Source organism: Lissotriton vulgaris, chromosome 1_1 (genome assembly GCF_964263255.1).
Source record: "Lissotriton vulgaris chromosome 1_1, aLisVul1.2, whole genome shotgun sequence".
In the NCBI taxonomy this organism is placed as follows: Eukaryota; Metazoa; Chordata; class Amphibia; order Caudata; family Salamandridae; genus Lissotriton; species Lissotriton vulgaris.
Genome location: NC_141685.1, coordinates 454384410 through 454404979, shown reverse-complemented (window position 1 = coordinate 454404979; position 20570 = coordinate 454384410). Strand labels below are relative to the sequence as shown.

At 44.0% G+C, this 20570-nt stretch overlaps 1 protein-coding gene across 1 annotated transcript in view; it reads right to left on the bottom strand.

The window, feature by feature from the left end:
- Positions 1–20570, bottom strand: part of CACHD1 (cache domain containing 1) — a 198246-nt gene that overhangs the window by 138213 nt on the left and 39463 nt on the right. The window contains exons 2-3 of the mRNA XM_086953590.1: positions 14000–14148; positions 8056–8162 (exon numbers count right to left, since the gene is read on the bottom strand). Of these exons, the coding sequence (XP_086809716.1) occupies positions 8056–8162; positions 14000–14007 (115 nt within the window). The 5' untranslated portion in view covers positions 14008–14148. The remainder of the gene's footprint in view (positions 1–8055; positions 8163–13999; positions 14149–20570) is intronic.

The window sequence follows — 20570 nt, the reverse complement described above, 5'->3', positions numbered from 1 at the left end:
CGCCGGCACTTCCCCGGCAGAGCGGGGGAAATACATTTTGCACCGCAGATTGCCTGGAGGCGTCTGATAACGCGGAGACACAGAGACAGCTTGCCTGCTGACCAAGGGCGCTGCTGTTTGGACCTCGCCGCCGCCGCATACCACGCCACTCACCAGCGGCCGCGGAGTGGGAGGACCACAGCCCCCAGAATCCCTGGCGTGTTAGCCACGCCCACCGACACGCGATCTTTGGCGCCCGGAGGCGCATTTAACGCCGGCACTTCCCCGGCAGAGCGGGGGAAATACCTTTTGCACCGCAGATTGCCTGGAGGCGTCTGATAACGCTGAGACACAGAGACAGCTTGCCTGCTGACCAAGGGCGCTGCTGTTTGGACCTCGCCGCCGCCGCATACCACGCCACTCACCAGCGGCCGCGGAGTGGGAGGACCACAGCCCCCAGAATCCCTGGCGTGTTAGCCACGCCCACCGACACGCGATCTTTGGCGCCCGGAGGCGCATTTAACGCCGGCACTTCCCCGGCAGAGCGGGGGAAATACCTTTTGCACCGCAGATTGCCTGGAGGCGTCTGATAACGCGGAGACACAGAGACAGCTTGCCTGCTGACCAAGGGCGCTGCTGTTTGGACCTCGCCGCCGCCGCATACCACGCCACTCACCAGCGGCCGCGGAGTGGGAGGACCACAGCCCCCAGAATCCCTGGCGTGTTAGCCACGCCCACCGACACGCGATCTTTGGCGCCCGGAGGCGCATTTAACGCCGGCACTTCCCCCGCGTCGCGGGACGCGCGCGGGTGCAGCCGGGCGAAGCGCGGGCCAAGGGCGGGCCCGTTTCAGCCCGTTCCAGACAGATCCAGGCAGGGCTGGGCCCCCTCTCCTTGGTCTGGTCCGTAATCGCTTGACGACCCTCTCCTCAGTTAAAGGTACTCTTTGGTTCTGTGATTGTGATTCTTTTGGACCACTGCCTCTGTGACTGCATACCCACATTATGTCAGTAACAAGGGGATCCAGAAGCAAGACTGCACTTAGAACTGCTCAGTTCATAGGTCCTATCGACAAATTTATCTCCACTACTACTGAGGCTATCAATTTAAACATTTCCCTTTTAGAGCGCAGGGTTTCCCAGGACCTTGCGTTTGCTAGGAGATCCTCCCTGGGTCTCATAGCTACAGCTTTAACCCCAGCCCCAGCAGTTACATCTATCCCCAGCCTTTCTCAACCTGGAAATGTTATAGCACAATTACATTCCATTCCCAATGCCGTAGATTTATCGGCCACAAACTTGTCATTGGGTCTGGATTCTATTGAGAACCTTGAGATCACCCCGGATTTAGAGCGGATTGTAGTTGACGACCAGTCTCAAGGTATTCACTCTATGGGGGTGAGAGAAGGCGCCATTCCTAAGCAGTCAATACCTACAAACAAAGGGAATAAGGCTAACCAACATCCTAAAAACAAGAAAAAGAAAGGGACTACTACAGCACCAGCCATGAATATACCTACCGGTACTAACCCTACAACATCTGCTTCGCTTAATTCACATAGTACTTCTAATGGTATTGTCCAGGGGGGTGCACCTGGTCCGTCTGACTTTGATAATATCCAGTTGTTTGAAAGACTGAGGGACTTATTTAAACAACAACTCCTGCCCCTGGAACGGAGTATCATGGCCATTGAGAAACAGCTTGCCATACTTATTGATAAATCTCCCAACCATCCAAGGGCAGGAGCAGCTAAATCTGGGGGGGTTACACCTGTGGTTTCAGCTGTGGTGTCCTGTCCGGGGGTCCCTTCAGCTAAGACTAACATAGATAAACCTTCTGTTAATACAGTTATGTTTAATACCAAATCTATAATAAAGGATCCTACAATTTCAACATTGTCTAATTCTAACACCTGCACTAATTGTTCCAAATCTAAGCCGAAAGATAAATCAATACCCCAGACACCGTCATCCAGTCAGCAAATTCTTGCTGTCCAGACCCCACAAGTTACTTCCAATGATGCTAATCGTACCCTTACTAATGAGCCTTTACAGCAATCTACCAGCAATAAAAAGGCCCCCAAAGCTAATTCCCATGCAGACAAAAAGAGGCCTAGACCCAAACGCCCTTTTCAATTGGCCCCAGAGGTATCTCCATTTACGGCAATTTTAACAGGAGTACCGGAAGTTCCAGAGGGAACTGATGAACCCCACTGGTCCCTCCGGAATAAAATTCTGCAATGGCTTTGCATCCATAGGCCTTTGAAGCCCCCGTTCACCTGTAGAATATCCTCGGTACGTAGGGTTTCTTGGGTGGGTAAGATCCCCAAGAGCATTCAAGGGGATTGTGTCATCATTACATGCGAGGATGCCTCTACTGTGAACCACATATGTTCATGGCCTGACCTAGAGAAGAAGGGAGGAATCGATACCCATCGACTCTCCTTTTTCTACCCCCCTACTTCTAATTACCATTACCCAATTCCACCGCCAAATTGGGCTTCGAACCAAGAACACCAATGGGACTATGGCGACCCATGGCAAATTCAACAGTTTAGAGGTAGGGATTGGGTACCTCGTCCTTGGTATCCCAACAACAACCGTTTTGCAGACGGCGGGTGGCAGGGCATCCAAACCACTAACAGATTTGACTGCCTGGAGATGGTTGATTGACTTTATGTCCCACTTCCACCGACTTCAACTGTTTACAGGCGGTCGGTATCTGATGCGGTTGTGCGATCTGACCCCGTCAGCCCTAACTCTGCTCCCACAGTGGCCCCTGTGTTTTCTAGTGGTCACATGGTTTTACATAAGACTACAGCATCCGAAAGTTCTTCTATCCAACCACCTCCCTTTTGTCCCCACCCTTTTAATACCCAATCCTACACTTGTCGGGTAGTAACCGGACCCTCAAAGATACCAGCTCAGGTAACTAAGCCTGGTGACCTTATTTTGATATCATGGAATATCGCTGGTATCGCAGGGAAATTAAATACCCCTTTTTGGTCTAGATTCATAGGAGAAGGGTTCGATATAGTCCTCCTCCAGGAGACCTGGAGTCAGGAAGACATCAACGTAGAAGGTTATTCTTCCTATTGCCTGAATGCCACCAAATCCAATTCTGGCAGGGCAAAGGGGGGTCTTTTGATTCTCCTTTCCAACAGATTGGAAACCTACAAAGTTAGAAGCAGCTCAAATGTGGGAGCTCACAGCCAGGTATTAAGGATTGCATGTGCTAAGGGTAAGGACCTGGTTCTTGTCAATTTTTATAACAACATCTTTGATGCCTCCAGAGGGAATATTTTGTACCCCCTGGAAAAAGAAATTGCCAAGGCTATAGGCATTTCAAATAAGCAGTTAGACATCCTATGGGCTGGAGACTTTAATTTGCAGCCATGCCAGCTATCTAAGGGTAACCCATGCGGTTTTGGAGTGGAGTCGGATAATTTTAATGGGGGTGCGGGAAGGAGTGAGGATTCTCCCCACTTCCCGCACTGTCATTACGGCTCCACCTTAAATAACCTGCTACTAAAACTAGATTTATCCTTATTAAATTGTAACAAAAATAAGCAGAATGCCAGTTGCCCCACCTTTACAGGGAGGGAAGCTGGGACTTTTATCGATCACATCTTGTTCTCAAGTAATGGGGACTATTCAAGTTTGTATGTGAGAGAGGAAAGTCTTAGCGATCACAACAGTATTTGCGTCACCCTTCCTCTAAGGGGTGTCACACAAAGAACTGGGGAAACCTGTACAACTGATATAGTGTCCCAACGGCCTAATGGTCCGAGAATCAAGTGGACGGGGGTCAATTCTGCGGCTAAACAAAGGGAGGTAATAGTCAGCTGTAAAATTGAGATTAGCTATTGCCTTAAAGATGTTGTTAACCACGACCTTCTGATATCTCAATTTATTAATATCAATACCATCATTGAGGGTATCTTTACTAAAAAACCCTCAGCTAATAAAACGATAAAACTGGGATGGTTCGATAAGCCCTGTATTGTAACCTTACGGGAATTAAAACGAGTTTTAGGGCTCAAACCCCGTGATGGCATTAGCATCAAAGAAGCAAGGGTTAATTACAAACTGGCTATCTCTAACAGGAAAAAGGTACTACAGAGAGAAGCTTGGGATAAATTGAATGAAGCTGTTGAGACAAAAAATAGTAAACTCTACTGGGAAATAGTCAACAGTCCATTCTTAAATTCGGAAGGTGTCCCAGAAATTACTTCTTATGTTGCTTGCGAGGACTGGGTTTCTCATTTCACTAATATTTTTAATCCAGAAAAGGTATTACTGACCCTACCTCTTGTTGATTTGCCAATGTGGTCACCTATACCTTTGGAAATCACGTTGCAAGAGGGACTAGAAGGCCTTGCTAATAGCAAGGGGGGGGAAGGCCCCGGGACCTGATGGGGTGCCCATAGATCTATTAAAAACAGAACCTAACCTGTGGGCCCCCATTTTGGTTAGGACCTTCAACTGTGCAGCAGAAGGTAATTTCCCTCCCTCTTGGGGTCAATCGGTTATTGTCCCCTTATATAAAAAAGGCAGCAAATCCGAGGCCTCCAACTATCGGCCAATTTCTTTATTGGATGCCTCAGTAAAGGTTATGAGCAGAATTCTGCTCAAAAGACTAGAAAGTTGGGCAGAAGATATGAGTATTTTAACTAAAGTGCAATACGGCTTCAGGAAGGGGATGGGTACCTTGGAGCAATGCGTGAACTTGGATCTTTTAATTAACAAATACACAGTGGCCAAAAAAGGTAATTTATTTTTATGTTTTGCTGATCTGAGCAGCGCATTTGATTTAGTTGATCATGGCATTCTATGGCAGGTTTTACTGGAGTTAGGAGCACCGAAAGAAATAGTACATTTCCTGGCTAGGCTTTACCAGAAACTTTCTTGTAAAGTCCAATATGGCAGCCATGGTGAATGCACACCATTCTTCAAGGTATCTAGGGGCATCCGCCAAGGATGCGTACTAGCTCCTCTTTTATTTTCTCTTTTTATTAACTGTGTTGATCGCACCTTGGCCACCATATCAGCAGACGCTCCGCAGATTGGAGGCAATTCTGTCTCAATCTTACTTTATGCGGATGACGCGGTACTTTTATCACGCACTCAGATAGGCTTACAACGTCTCATTGATGGTTTTATGTTGTTTATACAAAACAGGAGACTCTGTGTAAACAAATCCAAGACCTATGTTATGTTGTGCGGGGAGTCAGCCAATAAACTAAAGTCCAATTTCTATCTAGACAGCGATAAAATGTTACAAGTTAAAACATTCTGTTATTTAGGAATCACCTATGCCAATGATGGATCCTGGAAATCAGAGCTTGAAAATGCTAGGTTGAAAATGACCCGTTGTACCAGCAGTGTTTTTCGCTTCTCATCTAAGCTCGGCTCGAGAAGCATTCGTGACATGATTAACATCTACAATATTCGCTGTGTTCCCTCGGCATTGTATGGGGTTGGAGTGTGGGGCCACACAGATGGCACCCCCTCCAAAAAGAGGAGAACAAGTTCCTAAGAAAAGTGCTATGTGTTCCCCACTCCGCCTCCATTCAATTAATTCATGAAGAGGTTGGGGTCGAGTTTATCTCGGACTTAGCAGCCGTTCGCCCACTCTTATTGTGGCGTTCTATTTGGGCTAAGCCTGAAACTCGATTCACTCAAGAAATTATTCTTGACTGTATAGGCCTGGACTTTTCTTTACGTATTCTTTGGCTGAAATACATTCGTTTTTGGTTTAAGACTCTGTTTGATATTGATGTTCTTACTGACCCCGAACTCGCGGTAGAAATACCCAAAAAAGAGATTAAACAAACTTTCTTGATGTACAAAAAGAAAGGGCGAGATGAGGCATATGGCAAGTTAACTACCGTAAAGTTCTATAGAGAACTTAACTTGCCATCGGGGTTCCAAACATATCTCCTACATGTCAGCCGCCCATCTCATCAATATGTTTTAACTCGCGTCAGGTTGGGCATTGTACACCATCTTGTCGCGTTCCCAGTACAGAAGCAGAAATCTGAAACCCCCTGCCCTTGTGACAATGTTTCACGCCAGAGTTGCTGCCATTTCCTACTTTTTTGTAAATTTTATCATTTTCTAAGATTAAGGTACTTAAAACCTATATTTATTAAATACAATATACGGTCTTTTAAGAATGCCCTTGTGTTATTATCAGCTTTAGAAAATGTGGACATATGTTTTTTTGTTGCCATTTATATTTTGAAATGTACAGCTGCCAGGAAAAGTATTGTATTGCCATGATCTCCATATTCCTGTCTGTACTTCTCAACACGTACAGCTGCCAGGGTGAGCACTTTTTCAGCAGTGTTCAATTTATCTTTAACCCTGTCTGTACATGTTTTCTTTTTCTTGATTCTCTTATACTTTTATCATACAGCTGCCAGGATATATTTAGTGCTGCTATATTTCTATACTTCCCTGTCTGTATCAGCAAATTTTAAATCAAAATTTTATGTCCCATGATTAGGTGGGGGCTTGTTGTTCAACGTACAGCTGCCAGGATAAACATTTTGTGCTAATTTATTTACTCCTGTCTGTACGATTTTAACTGTTAACTTCTATTCCTTTTTGCCATTTTTATGAGTTTTTTAATAATGATCCAATGTAAACGCTTGTTAGTATGTGTCCTATCCTCACATGAACTATCTTGGATTCCCCTGTATAAATTTCGTATTTTATAACAATTTTTAATGTAATGGATTGATTTCATGTTTTGCTTGTATGATTTGTTTACAAATCGAATAAAAGCTTTGAAATTGAATTGAGTCAACCCAAAGTTCTTTATCAGTTTGGTCAAGAGACCAATATATATATATATATATCTCACACACACACACACACACACACATATAAATAAAAACACACACAGATAGGGTGGGACTTACCCTAGATCCCTGCAGGACTCAACAAGTCAGAGATCTATTCTTTGAGGAAAAAGACAACATCCTAACTGGTTGCGGTTTGAAAAGGAGAACATTTAGTTTAAAGGCTTCCCAGGTACACCTATGGACTTCAATCTCGATCAATATTGAATGTGCAACTGTATCAATGGCATTGCTGGGATCCAACAGTCCCAGTGCCAGGCTAGACTTTGATCTCATCAAGAACTATTACAAACGCAGTCGCAGTGGCCTAATGCCTACTTGTGTTTCCTCAAGCACGCTACTAATTTACAGATGCAAATTGAGTTGCCCATCAAATTTTCATTCAGAGGAAAACAAAGCATAAAACATAAAGTTTAAGATCATGTTACGAATGTAATTAGATTTTTGATGGTCACTTGTGAGAAAAACAGCATGTGTAAATATGTAAGATTAACTTAATCTCTTTGTAGAAGATGCTCATAGAAGCCATATTCCAGTCTGTTTCATATACCCCCCCCCCCCCCGATGCAGCAGACGATATAAAAATCATACTATCGGGAATTTTCACTTTAGTCCTAAAGTGTGAGCACTTTATAGAGTACATAACTTATTGTAAAGTTAACTCATGCTACAACACTTGCATTTAGGCATAGACAATCTAGTTATATTAAATAATGGTTACCATATATCCAGACTAACAAAATTTAGGAGATGCAATTCTTTACAACCAGTTCCTCGCTTGATTATTAGGGGGGAATAGTATATAAGTAACATCAGTAGTAGCTCATAGATATTAGTAGTCCAACAGTTGTGGTAAATGACGCGAAATAAATGTATGTACGGTTGGTGACATCTCGGTCATGCTAGGGGAATGCACAACACACACTATTTGTATAAATTACTCTTTCAACACCCTTTAAAGATAACACCTGCACCCACATGTTCTGAATGAGAATTTGTAACATTTTGCCAATGGACCAGAGGTTTGAAATGCGACCAAGTCAACAGAGCATTCAGGTGATGTGCTTTACTGCTTGCTGTTAGCACCATACTAATAAAGGCCAACTGGCTGTGAATGTTCTGCAGTTTAGCCATGTAAGTTATCCTCGACCCATGCCACACTTTAATTTCTGTAAGACGTCATTAATGAGACCAATCAAGGTACTAACCAGAGTTTAAATCCCGTCCAGGGTTAAATGCCCGGCTATTCACAGTTGTAGACAATCTGTCGCAGCTGATCGTTTTAGAGACATTATTGTTAAAATTCCCATCAAACCTGAAATCATAAAGTTTATGCATCAGAAATAGAAATGGACTTCATGAATATACAATTAAATCACAATGTTGAATAAAACAGACAGACGTTGGGGCCTTTGAGTTTAGTGCTGTTCAACTATGCTCATTTCCTATGGTTCCCTTCAGGTAAAGATAATTTACAGAATCACATTCAATAGATACTATGTTGCAATAGAGAAGAACAAATCAGACCCTTCATAAATGAGGCAAAACAATAAATCACATTTTTAAGTGTGCATAACTGACTGCTCACTACAAACTGAGTGTTTTGCACCAGTGCTTAATTTATGGCAAAAGTAAGAGCCAGGGCACAAGATATTTTCTCCGGAGGCCACTGCAACTTTGAGCACCTGCTCCCCACCCCAGCGTTGGCAAACGCCAGGACCAATGTTATTGACTTACATCCCACTCCTGCAGATGCGACACTATGGACTATTCTTGGCCATCCACACCTGGAAGAATGATCTGGAGGAGGTGGTAATATTTTTTTATATAATTTGCATTGTGAAATTATCTGCTAATGTTTAAAAAATCAAAGCACAATGCTACTCTATGTTGGACGGCCAAAAATGAGCCGGCATCAAGAAATAAGTGCGGGTGCAGAGCACTGGCAAACATCAGCACACATTGAGAGCCGCTTCACACAAAATACATGAAGTTTCATTTGCTGCTTATACCAACTGAAAATGGAAGAGCCGGTTGGCAGAGGGCACAACATTTTTTTTGTTGGTGTTGTAGGCTCTGTGGCTACAAAACTCACATCTTATCTGTACCTGTCCCCAGCCCCCAACTACTAGAAGATCAAATATTTTGCTGAGACCAGTACGCTCAAGATTCCTACCACAAAAAAAGGCCAATAGTCAGTATGCAAAAAGAGAAAATTGGCAGAGGATTAGTCATTTAACAACGTGTTCTAATGTTGCTAAAATTGGAGAATGCTTTTTCTATTCCCAATAACACCTTTTGTGAATTAGAGCAGGCGAATTTTTGTCTAACAAAATGGACCTGAGTTATCTACATTTGAAGGGGAATTTGTGGGGTGTATATCGGACTTTAAGTAAGGACTGTTGTTGTTTCTTTAATAATAACTTTTGTACAGGTATCGAGATGGTGTTCAAAAATAAACAACAGACAATGATGTTAAAGGGTGAATTTTTGATCATTTATGTACAAACATTGCAAGACAACCCTACACATCTCTTAAACTGTGCTTTAAGCTCATTCATACTGCCTAAATCCCTTTGGTGTTCAACAACTTTTCTGATACACATTGGAAGGGGTGTTATCACCAAACGCACAGAAAAAGGTTGTCGATACTTCAGCTCATTTAATCAATTCCTCCACATTATCCGAATAATGAATCCCACGTTATAACTCTTAAGCTCTTCCACCTCTGTGTCTTCCCAATCCCTGCTCTGCTCTATAGATTGGCTATGGCAGGTATTTACAAACGGCAATATCATTTTCTAGTAGATGCAGTGCTTAATTTGAGCTGGGGTTTGCCCATGCTTGGGACCGGCACTTAATTCTCAACAACAGCACTAATGACAGTCGAAACACAAGGTGGTGCTGTTTGACTCATTTTGAAGGTGGCAAAACACGAGAGCGTATTAAATTTCCAAATCCATTATTAATTAATATTACCTACCACCCAGGCCATTGCTATAGCTTTGGGTGACCTCGATTAATTCAAATTGTCACACCTGTGATGGTAGTGGGTGTGTAGATATTGGCTGGAGCAATGAATGGTGCAAACTGCAGTGGCCTCCTGAGAAGCGCCCTGACACTTAATATTATTTTTTTTAATATCAAATGAAGCACTGGGTTGGCAAAAAAAAATGCAAACTGCAGTTAAACAGACCTATGGATGAACTGGTCCGATTTAAAGCCTTTGCATATATGCATGCACTCTCGATTATTATTCGTTTTCATTACATACTGCTGGCAAAAATTGAAAACTGTCTTTAGGGAAGTCGCACAGGTGCAAGTCTCTAGACTACATGCATCAAGTTCCAATCACTCACGAGCGGCTCTAATTAAAAGATGACATTTTGAACTAACAAAAACAATGAACGCAATTTATAAAAGTTATCCAAATTAAAGAGCAACTAACCACAATCTAAGACGCTGATGTGTCTCGCAGAGGGCTGGTGCAATGAGTAATAAGAACACACTTGTTACTGAAGGAATAGTAAAGGCAACCCAAACAATTACAATTTCTGCCACACTTCATTTGAGTCACAATTATGCAGCTGATATGTAGATGATTATTTTTAAATTCTTCGAAACTGTCTCCGGAAAAATACCAAATATCTCCCTGTAATTGGGTTCCTCGCTGACTTTCAGGAGATCAAACAGCTGCCTGAAACCCAGCTTCAAGAAGATGATTTTAAAAAAAGTGCCCCTGCCTTCTAGATTCTTTTTAATGAAGAACTGATCGAAGCTGCTTCCCGAGGGAGAAAACAGAGCTGTCACTCCAACTTTCATCTGCTCCCCATGGAGAAATTCACTCCCTGCCTGGCTTGCAAGATGTTCACTTGATTGACGTTTGCTCTGATGTGCACAGTGCTTTGAACTTCAGACATTTAATTCCCATCAGGCTGCAGTCATTTTTATTCTCCTTCAACATGATTTACAAGCAGGAGAACAGAAATGTAAAAAGATAAAATACATTTGCAGAGTCTTTGAATCGTACATCAAAAATGGTGTTCAATTGAGCTCCAATTGGGTTACAGTTTGAATCAATTCTCAGTGCAAATCAAATTTCTTCACCAGGAAAAGTAAATGTGGCGGCACATGCAGAACTTCTGTGTGTGGGTGGGTGGGTGTGCGTTTCCTGATGGGGGATGGTGAAACGGTACTGCTCGGAGGATGAACCATCTAGAAACGATTTTCCATGCAGATAATTTGAAAACTGTTCGCCATATCCGTGTTTTTATACGAAGTGTATCCGAGCAAAAGGAGTAGTCCTAATGTTACGGATCACGTAGGGGCCTTTTCCAGTTTTTAATATTAATACTTAAGTTTAATGCATACGTTTCTTTGCTTGTGGGCAATACAAGTACAGTGGGTGGGACAGAAGCCCAGCTTGGGAGGGAGGGTGGAAAATTTGATCGAGCTCCATATAGCAAAAAACAATTTGGACCTTTTTGCACTTCTTTTCAACAGTCCAACAATGGTTAAGAATAGTCTCTAAAATGTTTTCCTTTATTCCAAACTAAATGTCCCTTAAAAATATTGTTTCCATGTGAAAACTGTGCTTCTTCATTTAGTGACTCTACAATACTAGAAACCATAAAATGGGTTCTGCATTATACTATCACTAGAAAACAAGCATTGGCAAAGTCAACAGGTCCCACCTTTGGTACCTATAGGCTTGGCAATTGCTTTTTGGCGATGTTGAACAACATTAATTAAAAACAAAGCAGTGTTATTGTGGAGGAGTGGCACCAATTTACTGCCTGACCTTTAGAGAAAAAAATATTTAAAAAAGAATGGCAGAAGAGAGGGGTGGTCAATAAAGTAGTGGATTGAGAAAGCGGGTTGGGGAAAGCAACGGGGGATGGGTGGGGGCACGATGTACAGAGCATCACAGTGGTTATGGGAGAAGTTTACAAGAGAGCAACATGTCGAGTAGGGCAAAGAGAAGCACATGGATGAGGGAGCAATACTGAGCATGGGGATAGAGAAGCACACAGATAGGAGAGCAACATAGAGCGCAGGGTTTGAGAAGCCTATGAGGGAGACAGCTGAGGAACACATGCTCTCTCATGAACTGCTTAAGCAAAAAAGAAAAAAGTAGTTCAATAAAAGTGAGCAGTGCATATGTAAACCGGGTGAAGGACACACAAGATGGGTAAGGCAAGCCCTTGAATACGAAGTGGGCATATAACAGTGAAAAAGACAATTAATGGTGGACAACTGGTGGGCTGTAAGCCCACTGTAAGTTTTTGATAAACTGACAATAGGTCTTTAGCAAGCGGGCAGCTCAACCTAAAAAGATAAGTTACTTCCTTTCTTTTACTCAGTTCTCATCCGCCAAGGTTATAGTTTTAGATTTTGTCATGTAATGTGTATGTATGTAATATATTAAAAAAAGCTAACTTCAGGACCTTCCAGGAAAAATACATGAGGTTTTTAAGTTTTAGGAAGGGAAATGAACGTTCACAAAAGGCAAAGAAGCATAACTGAATAGTGATAAACATACAAAGATTCAACAAAAATATTTCACAATAACAGGGGTTGGTTTTCAAAATTGAACGATTTCATGAACGTCTTTCAAAATAAATCTGATTTGGATTGTTTTTATTTCAGGTCCTCTCACAGTCCTCCATTCTATATGACACGTGATGCTGCAGTTTAGAACCTGTTTCATACTATACAACAAGCTGCAAATCTCACTGACTGGTCATTTATTTAGGAGAGGTTTACAGTCCACGAACAGATCACATTGTGGTTATTAGAGAGTGCTATAACAAGAAAAGTTCAGAAAGGGACACTGTTGAGGCAACCTCCATCCAGTCTCCCTCCATCACTGTTCAAGTTCGTATCACTGCTAGCCAGAACATGAGCCTTAAGTGTCCATTATCAAGCAATTTGCTGAACAAGATGTGGTGTGTTTATGCTAGTTAGACTGGGGGTAAAGGCTTTTCAGAGACTGAGGTCTTAATTGCCGGTGATCTGCTTTCATGCTTCTGACAATTTGTGAGCTTTTTTGAGAGCTTTGTGTGGACTACATTGGAAAGAATATATGACAATACTACGAGATCATGTGGATCGCAGTATCTTACAATGCAGGTTTTACAACGCAAGTCGTTTCAACAACTTGCGCTGGAGGGCGCTAGACTTAGGGATAGTACGATTTACTATTCCAACACCAGTCTACATACAGTAGGGAAGGTGTTGGATAGTAAATAGTACTATTCCTTAGCTTACAGTGCCCTCCAGCACAAGTAGTTGAAACGACTTGCGTTTTAAAACCTGCGTTGTAAAACCAGCGTTGTAAATCTACCGCAGTGAAACTCGCGCGTGGTAAAGGTCGTCTACCCATTGCAAAGTGTAGTCAACTCATCTTTAGGGTCACTGATCTACACCTGGTGGTTGGTTTGCATAAAAATAAAACTTTTCCAAGCAAAAACAATTGTAGGATTGGGCCTCTATTCACCTCCTTTGCAATTAACCATGTAAGCCTCATTCAGCACATGGGTAGTGTGGACTCCAGGACACAGGGCATACACTTAGTCCACAAGGCAACATCAGCAAGCAGCCACACAAAGCTGAACATAACCTCAAGCCTTCTGAGATAGTGGAAAGAGTGATGTTCTGAAACGAAGAATCCCTTAATTTGTGGATCAATTAAGTCATGTGCAACTGTTCACTGACATTAAATGAAGAAGCCATTAGTCATTTTATGCACTTACATAGTTCATGTTTGTCAGATGTTTTGCTGAAGACTTCTCACAACGTTACTGTGTGCACAACTGGTTACTATACTGAATTCTGAAAGAAAAGCATGGGCTTGCACTCTTAGGCATTAAAAATGCTCAATATTTACATGGTCATCCTCTGGGGGGAAACCCCTCCAGCCAATTTGTGAACCTAGGTGGAATTTTCCTCTAGTACAATAAAATCTATTTCAGGCCCCACTAAATTCAGCCAACCACAACCCAAATGCTTGAAAATCAACTTTACTCATCCAAGGAATTTGCTCGGCACCACAGAACTACTAGTTTCATCTTTGAAAACAATTGCAAATAATATGCCCACTACTGAACTAACCATCTACTAAAACTAAGAATAAAGTGTATGAATACATACTCCATCATAGAGGGAGGAATTGTACAGCAGTCCTGGATTGCAGTCAGCGGTGAGGTAAGATGTGCCGTGTAAGATGCCTCAACCACTTGCTTATTTCGAGTCACTACATCCAAGTAGCGGTTGAACTTCTCGCGGATTTTTTTTGCCAGCTGAAAAACAACAAGTTAGTTGGTGAGTGTATGGACTTCTGACATTTCCCCCCTACTACAATCAAAGCTTGTAGCAGTAGGATGAGCATTCAATAAACAGAAATGCAGTCAACGTTTCTCCACAACATAGTCAAACCTAAACCCTACATTTCTAAAGAGTCAATAATGATAAAATTGTTTAAGTATCTAAACTGCAAACCAATAATGTAGGGTTAAGAATATGTGCCATCTAAATTAATGATTGTATTGCTTTCTAATTTGTATAGCTCCTCATGAAGCTGGATCGGTAGCATATTACTTTGTCGGATGTGCTTGATTAAAAGAAGGTGGGCGTCTAGTGTCTTCTCCTGTCACATTATGTTTGGTTGGTTGCATGTGGAGAGCTTAAGTAACCTTAGCTGCTTAAAAGTGCTGAGGGATATAGACGGGAGCAGAAGTGAGGTAAGCAAGAACAGAAATGTGGAATAAGACTGGCAAATCTGGGTCCTCCGGAGGCGCTGCGAGGGACGGGATGGAAGAGACATCGATGGGTAGGCGTGTGATGGGAAAATGTAATTTATAGAGGACAATAATATGGGAAAATGTAAGCAAATAAACTTTGAAAACAAAATAAAATGTTGAGTAAAGTACAGAAGACTCTCCCCTAAGGAGGAGGCATGTTTTCCATTATGCTCTGGCAAACAATTCAACTCCATTATAATTTCATTTGAAACTAACCCATGGGTAACTGGGTAACAAAGCCTTCAAAGTGAAACAGAGGCAATTATGAACGAGGACCTGGACATTCATGACTCAAGTATTTATCATGGAACTGATGCAGCAAATTATGGAGTAGAACCGACTGTGCAGAAGACATGATCAAGAGAAACAAAAATATGTTCTCATTATATGCATTTGTAAATGAGGGTAGTTTTAATACTTTTCAAAAAAGCACCAACAGAAGAAATTACTTCTGTGCCAAAAAGGGACAATAGATCCCCGCATCAGCAGATGCAGAAGGGAGAAAAGACAGCGCAGATCAGGAGAGGTTGAAAAAGTAATTAATTGGCATAAGTTTAAAATGCACTGAGGAATCGGAAAAGAAGCTGGGTATAATCATAATAAGGAAGACTTCATTTCAAAAAACCTGTTTGGTGTTAACATCTTCTTGACCCTCTTTCTTCAATTTCTCTCAGTTCATTCACTTGTGGACCCTTGCTGTCTCCTGATTCACATAAATGGGAAACCACTCGATTCTATACTAAACTCTTACGCACACACTGCCAAGGACACAGCCATCCACGTCAGACCATGCCATCCTACATATGACAGTCAACTGATTCACCCCCCAAAAACTCACCATGCGGCATCCACGTTTTTAGCGACTACCAACCCTACGTCATTTGGTATGCCGAGTATCACAAAACTGTGTTCCACGGGTAGTTTCACCCCCAAAACATCGCCCAGTAAGTTAAGTACCTGCGTCCAATATCTTTGCAGCTCGGGGCAAGTCCAGACCGTGTGGAAGAAGTCACTGTTAGCCCCGAAGCAGTTCAGACAGGCTGACGAGTCGGCTCGCCCCATTCTGTGTAGCCGATCGTAATAGGTGCAGTGTAGTATCTTAAATTGGATAAGACGAAGCCTCGCCTTTATGGCTACCTCTCTGGGGTACATTAACGCCGCATCCCGGTTTACATCCTCTAGTGGTCCCACCTCTCTCTCCCATCGTACTCTAAGCCCCACTAATCCCTAATCCATCTGGGAGGTTGTTGTTAATAGTTTTATAGGTGAAGGAGACCGCCTTATGAGTTGGTTCCTCTTGTAAAAGCCTACCTTCCAGAGGAGCGTACTCCGGAATGGGTCATTTGGAATAGTCTCTTTCTGCCAGGCATGGCGCAGTTGCGCAATACTCGCACATTCTTATAACCTCCCTACAGTACCACCAGAGCAACTTGCTTGCCCTAACCGCAGCCTTCTCTCACCACCTTGCACCCCCCTCACTTTGCACTCAAGATCAGCTGCCAACTTCGCAGCTTATCTTGCTTCTAAAATCAAGAACATAAAAAACCACCTTCGACTCATTCATAGCAGCCCCAGCCATACCCACCACCTTCTACCTTCATTAACATTACTATGTCCAAACTCACTCGCTCTCTCAGATATCTCCAACTAAACTCATTACTATCCTTAAAGGGCCAAACGCGCTTGACATTTTTAGCCACTAAGTCAAACCTCAACTTTGCTCATCACACACCATATACTGTGGGCCAGTACTAATTAGTCTGAGCTGCACTTTTCACCCTCAAGAGTTAAAAACAGCTATTCCTGTCCTTAATCAAGAAACCCACTGTTGATGCATCTACTCTGGCGGACTTTCAACTTGTTCACACTTTCATTCTTCTTGAAATCCTTCATTTTTTTTTACAACTTAATCACTTCTCTCACTCCTTATAACCTAACTAACCTTCTCCAAACTGATTTTAGACTGCCATCCTCCAATTTAACTTCACTTTGCCACATATCCAACAGCATCACAGCAGCGCACCATTAAAACTGTCTTCTTAACAAAAACTCCCTATACCCTTTGCTGCATTTGTTACAGCCAACCATGCTGCTCAGCTCTCTACACTCTCTGCATTGGACATAAGTAACCAACCACTGGAATAGCTTTCCTCCAATCTTGGATTACTCCTTTTTTGGTCTCATGGTGCGTATCACGCTGTATCCCAACACCACTGTCAATCAGTGTTCCTGAAAGCTCAATCCTGGGACCAACCATTGGTCACTGGTTGGCTATCCGTTCCCTTCAGTTAAACTTCTCAAACACAGAAAATTGTTTCTTCTGTGGTAAGTAAGAACCTTTGAATCTGCAGACTCCAATTTGTCCTCCTCCCCCTGAAACTCATTCCTACACGTTTGTCCAGAAACATTTGTATGTTTCAACCCAGCTATGACCCGGGAAACTCACATTTCCCAGACACTTTTGCCAAATACAACATTTAAATATCTATAAAATATGTGACCACACCACCTATACAGCAGCCAAAACACGACTTTGCAAAATAGGTATAAGGAAATGTTAGAACCGGGGGTCTCTAGTTGGCACAGGTAAGTACCTTAGACCAAGTAGGGACCCTTGCTTCTAGTCAGGGTGAAGGAATAACCCTCTGAGATAACCCCCACTCACCCTCAAGGTAGCATGGCGCGAGCAGTCTAGGCTAAACAAAGGCAACGTGGATAATACTTGCACTTAACACAACAATAATCCCCAATCCACCACAAACTGAGACCACACAGGTAAGTATATTTTGTAAAAATATATAACTTTATCTAGTTTCAGCAAGGTAAATCAAGCAGTTGCACGATAATCACTTCATTATTAAAATGATGCACTTAATCTTAATGGGGGTACTTAGTTTCAGGAAGTTCTCAAAAACAATGTCTCTAGTCTCTTCTAATCAGGTATTAAAAATAATGCCCCTGATTTCTAAATGATGCGCTCTAAAAACGAGCAGTCCAAACAATGCCAGCGTTTAAAAGATATGCCAGTGTTATTCTGTTGACCATGCTCTTCAAATGAGCAAAGAAACAATGCCAGCGGTATTAAACTATGCCCCCAATGGTCCCCTGGCTTCAGGGACCACAAGCGCTCCTAGCGCGTCTCACCCGGTATCCTCAGGGAGGGGGGACTTCTTTCCCCGTGCTCGCGGTGACGCGGGTCCCCCAGGGGCACCTCGCGGTAGAAGGCTCAGTGTTGCTCCCGCCCGGCCGGTCTCAGGACGCTCTCCGCCCGCTCTGGATCCTCAAAGAGCAGCGGGGAGCAGAGACGGCAGGCCAGGGGCTGGAGCACTGGCAGAGATCCCTCGGCGAGGTCAGGTCACTTCTTCCCGGGCCCGGCGGTGATCGCGCTGGTTCCTAGGCTTCTTCGGCTGCCTCAGCGAAGGCAGCCAATCCCCTCGCGGCTCCTCAGTCGAGCCTCCACAGCACCCGGGAGTCAGCCAATGGCAGCGCGGCTCCCGGGCAAGTCAACTGATGACGCTCCGCTCCCTAGGCCAATCACGGCCCAGCACTGCTGATGACGCTGCGCCGCACGGGCCAATCCCGTCGCGGCGTTAGTGAGGGGGCTCGGCTCCCTCCACCAATGGGAGCGCGGCGGCTTCGTTCTTCGCCGCGGCAGCTCCTGGACCTCACAGCAAGTTACTGGGGGGTTCCTGGCCCCGGGCCGCGATGGTGATTTGGCGGCAAAGGGTTTTCAAGGGCGCTGGTCACGATTAGACCCCCCTCTCGACCTCCCCACCACGTTCGGAGCAGGTTTCACGAGGGGAGGCGCCACAAGCCTCCAACCCTCACGGGAAATGTGCCGATGAGCACACCGATCCCTTCCTCACGCTCCGCAGTCGAGTGCCACGCGCCTCGGGTCAAAACAGCACGATTTTGCAGCTGTTTTCTGGCAAAGCTTTAGGAACCTTTGGCCCTGGGTTCCCAACAGGAGGCCAGCTCTTCTCAGGCCCTTGGAGATTCAGTAAAGACACAGCACACAGCAAAGTCTTGGTAGGTTCAAGCAGGCAGGGTCACAGCACTCAGCAAAGTCCCTTTCTCCTCTTCAGCTTTCAGTGGCCACAGCAGAACAGGTCAGCCCTTAGAGCACACAGCCAGGCAATCTTCCTTTAGTTCTTCAGCTGTCCTTCCTCCAGCAGAGGTTCCTTCTTGCTTGTAGAATTTTAGAATCTAATCTTCTGTAGTAAAGGGTCCTTCCCTTATACCCCTAAACGCCTTTGAAGTCCTTGGTGCAAGGGGGTCCTTGGCTCTGGAATGTTTCTGGCGTTCTTCTTCCTGACAGCTTCAGGGCCAGAGGTGACAGCAGGCCGGCAGGGGAGTTAGCCAGCACGGTGGTCAGGCAGGCACAGCCCAGCACTATCAGGCGCTTCTCTCTCCCCTTCCCCGGGCAACAGATGTCGCCTTTCACCCCTGGGCTGACTCCAACCCCCTCCGGGGCCCTGCAGCTCCTGTCACGCAGGCATTCCACACACACACAGGCCCAAGCACACAGAAAGGTTTATACAAAAGAACAGCCACTTTCTAAAAGTGCTATTCTCAACCCCAGGATCCAAAAACAACCTTCACTAAAAGATGTGTCATTTAATTCTGAGTTCAGGGATATCTTTCATGGATGTTCCATCTTGTTCCTACAGGGAGATAGGCTGGGGTCCAATGGGACCAGCCTCCCCATGTTACCCTAGGGAGCCTTACAGCCCTACAGCAGTGAGCACACAAAGTGGCTGCTGCTCTCCACCAGTGCATGTTACCTGCACTAGTACATGCTCTCCCCTATCCATACACTGCACCCTGCCCAGGGGGGTACCTGGAGCCTTCCATAGGGGTGGCTGATGTGCACAGACAGGGGAGGGTTAAGCCCAGCCAGTGGGGACACTGGCCAGGCGGACATGGCAGTCCACTGACTGCACACAGGCCCTGCGCTGGCAGGCCTGAGACACCATTTTAGAGCTACTCATGTGGGTGGCGCAATCTGCGCCGCAGGCCCACTAGTAGCATCTGTCATCACCAGCCCTGGCACACACAGTGCACTTTACTAGGGACTTCATGGTGATACAGATATGCCAATCAGGTATACCCAATCAATATGACAATTTACAGAGGGAGCACTTACCCTCTGACACTGTTCAGCAGTGGCAGAGGGTCCAAAGCATCTAAACCAGCAAAAACGAAATCCAGCACAGCATCAAAAATACATGAGTCAGAGGCAAAAAGATAGGGGAATAACCACGCCAAGGATGTCAGGTCTAACAGGAAACTAGATTACTGTAGCAGCTTTCTAGTTGGCCTTGCATGATACTTGTCCCTTCTTTTGGACAAAATACTAAACCTAGCTATAGGAACCTTTTATAACTTTCCTGGGTCGCATTCCTAAAATATGAGCCACAAATAAAACATATAAAAATTATATTTCTGTGTTTCAAAGCTACAGACAATTTATCCCTGGCTACTTATCTCAATGGCTTGCAGATATGAACATTCTGGCTTCGTTCTTTTGACTGGCTTAGGTCTTGCTAATGACGTCAAACCTTCCTGAGCTACCTCAGGATTCTGCTCCTTTAAGCTACTCGAACCCAACTGATGGAATAGACCTCCAGTTCAAAGGCACCAAATCGACTCTCGCTCACTTACAGAATTCCCTTCAAGACCTGCATACTTATGCTTAAAGGAGGTCAGAACTAATTACAACTGACTCACCCTTGCACTCTAATGCCCTCCCACTGACCCTCAATTTAAAAATTTAGATATAAATATGTACTACGTGGTTTAGTATGTTAACTATCGGTCTGGTGTCAATTTTTTCCCTCAACCGTTATGCGTCTAACATACAAAGAATCTAACATTTGGCACCCAAACTACATTGGGCTTTTTCTACTCTGTTATAACAT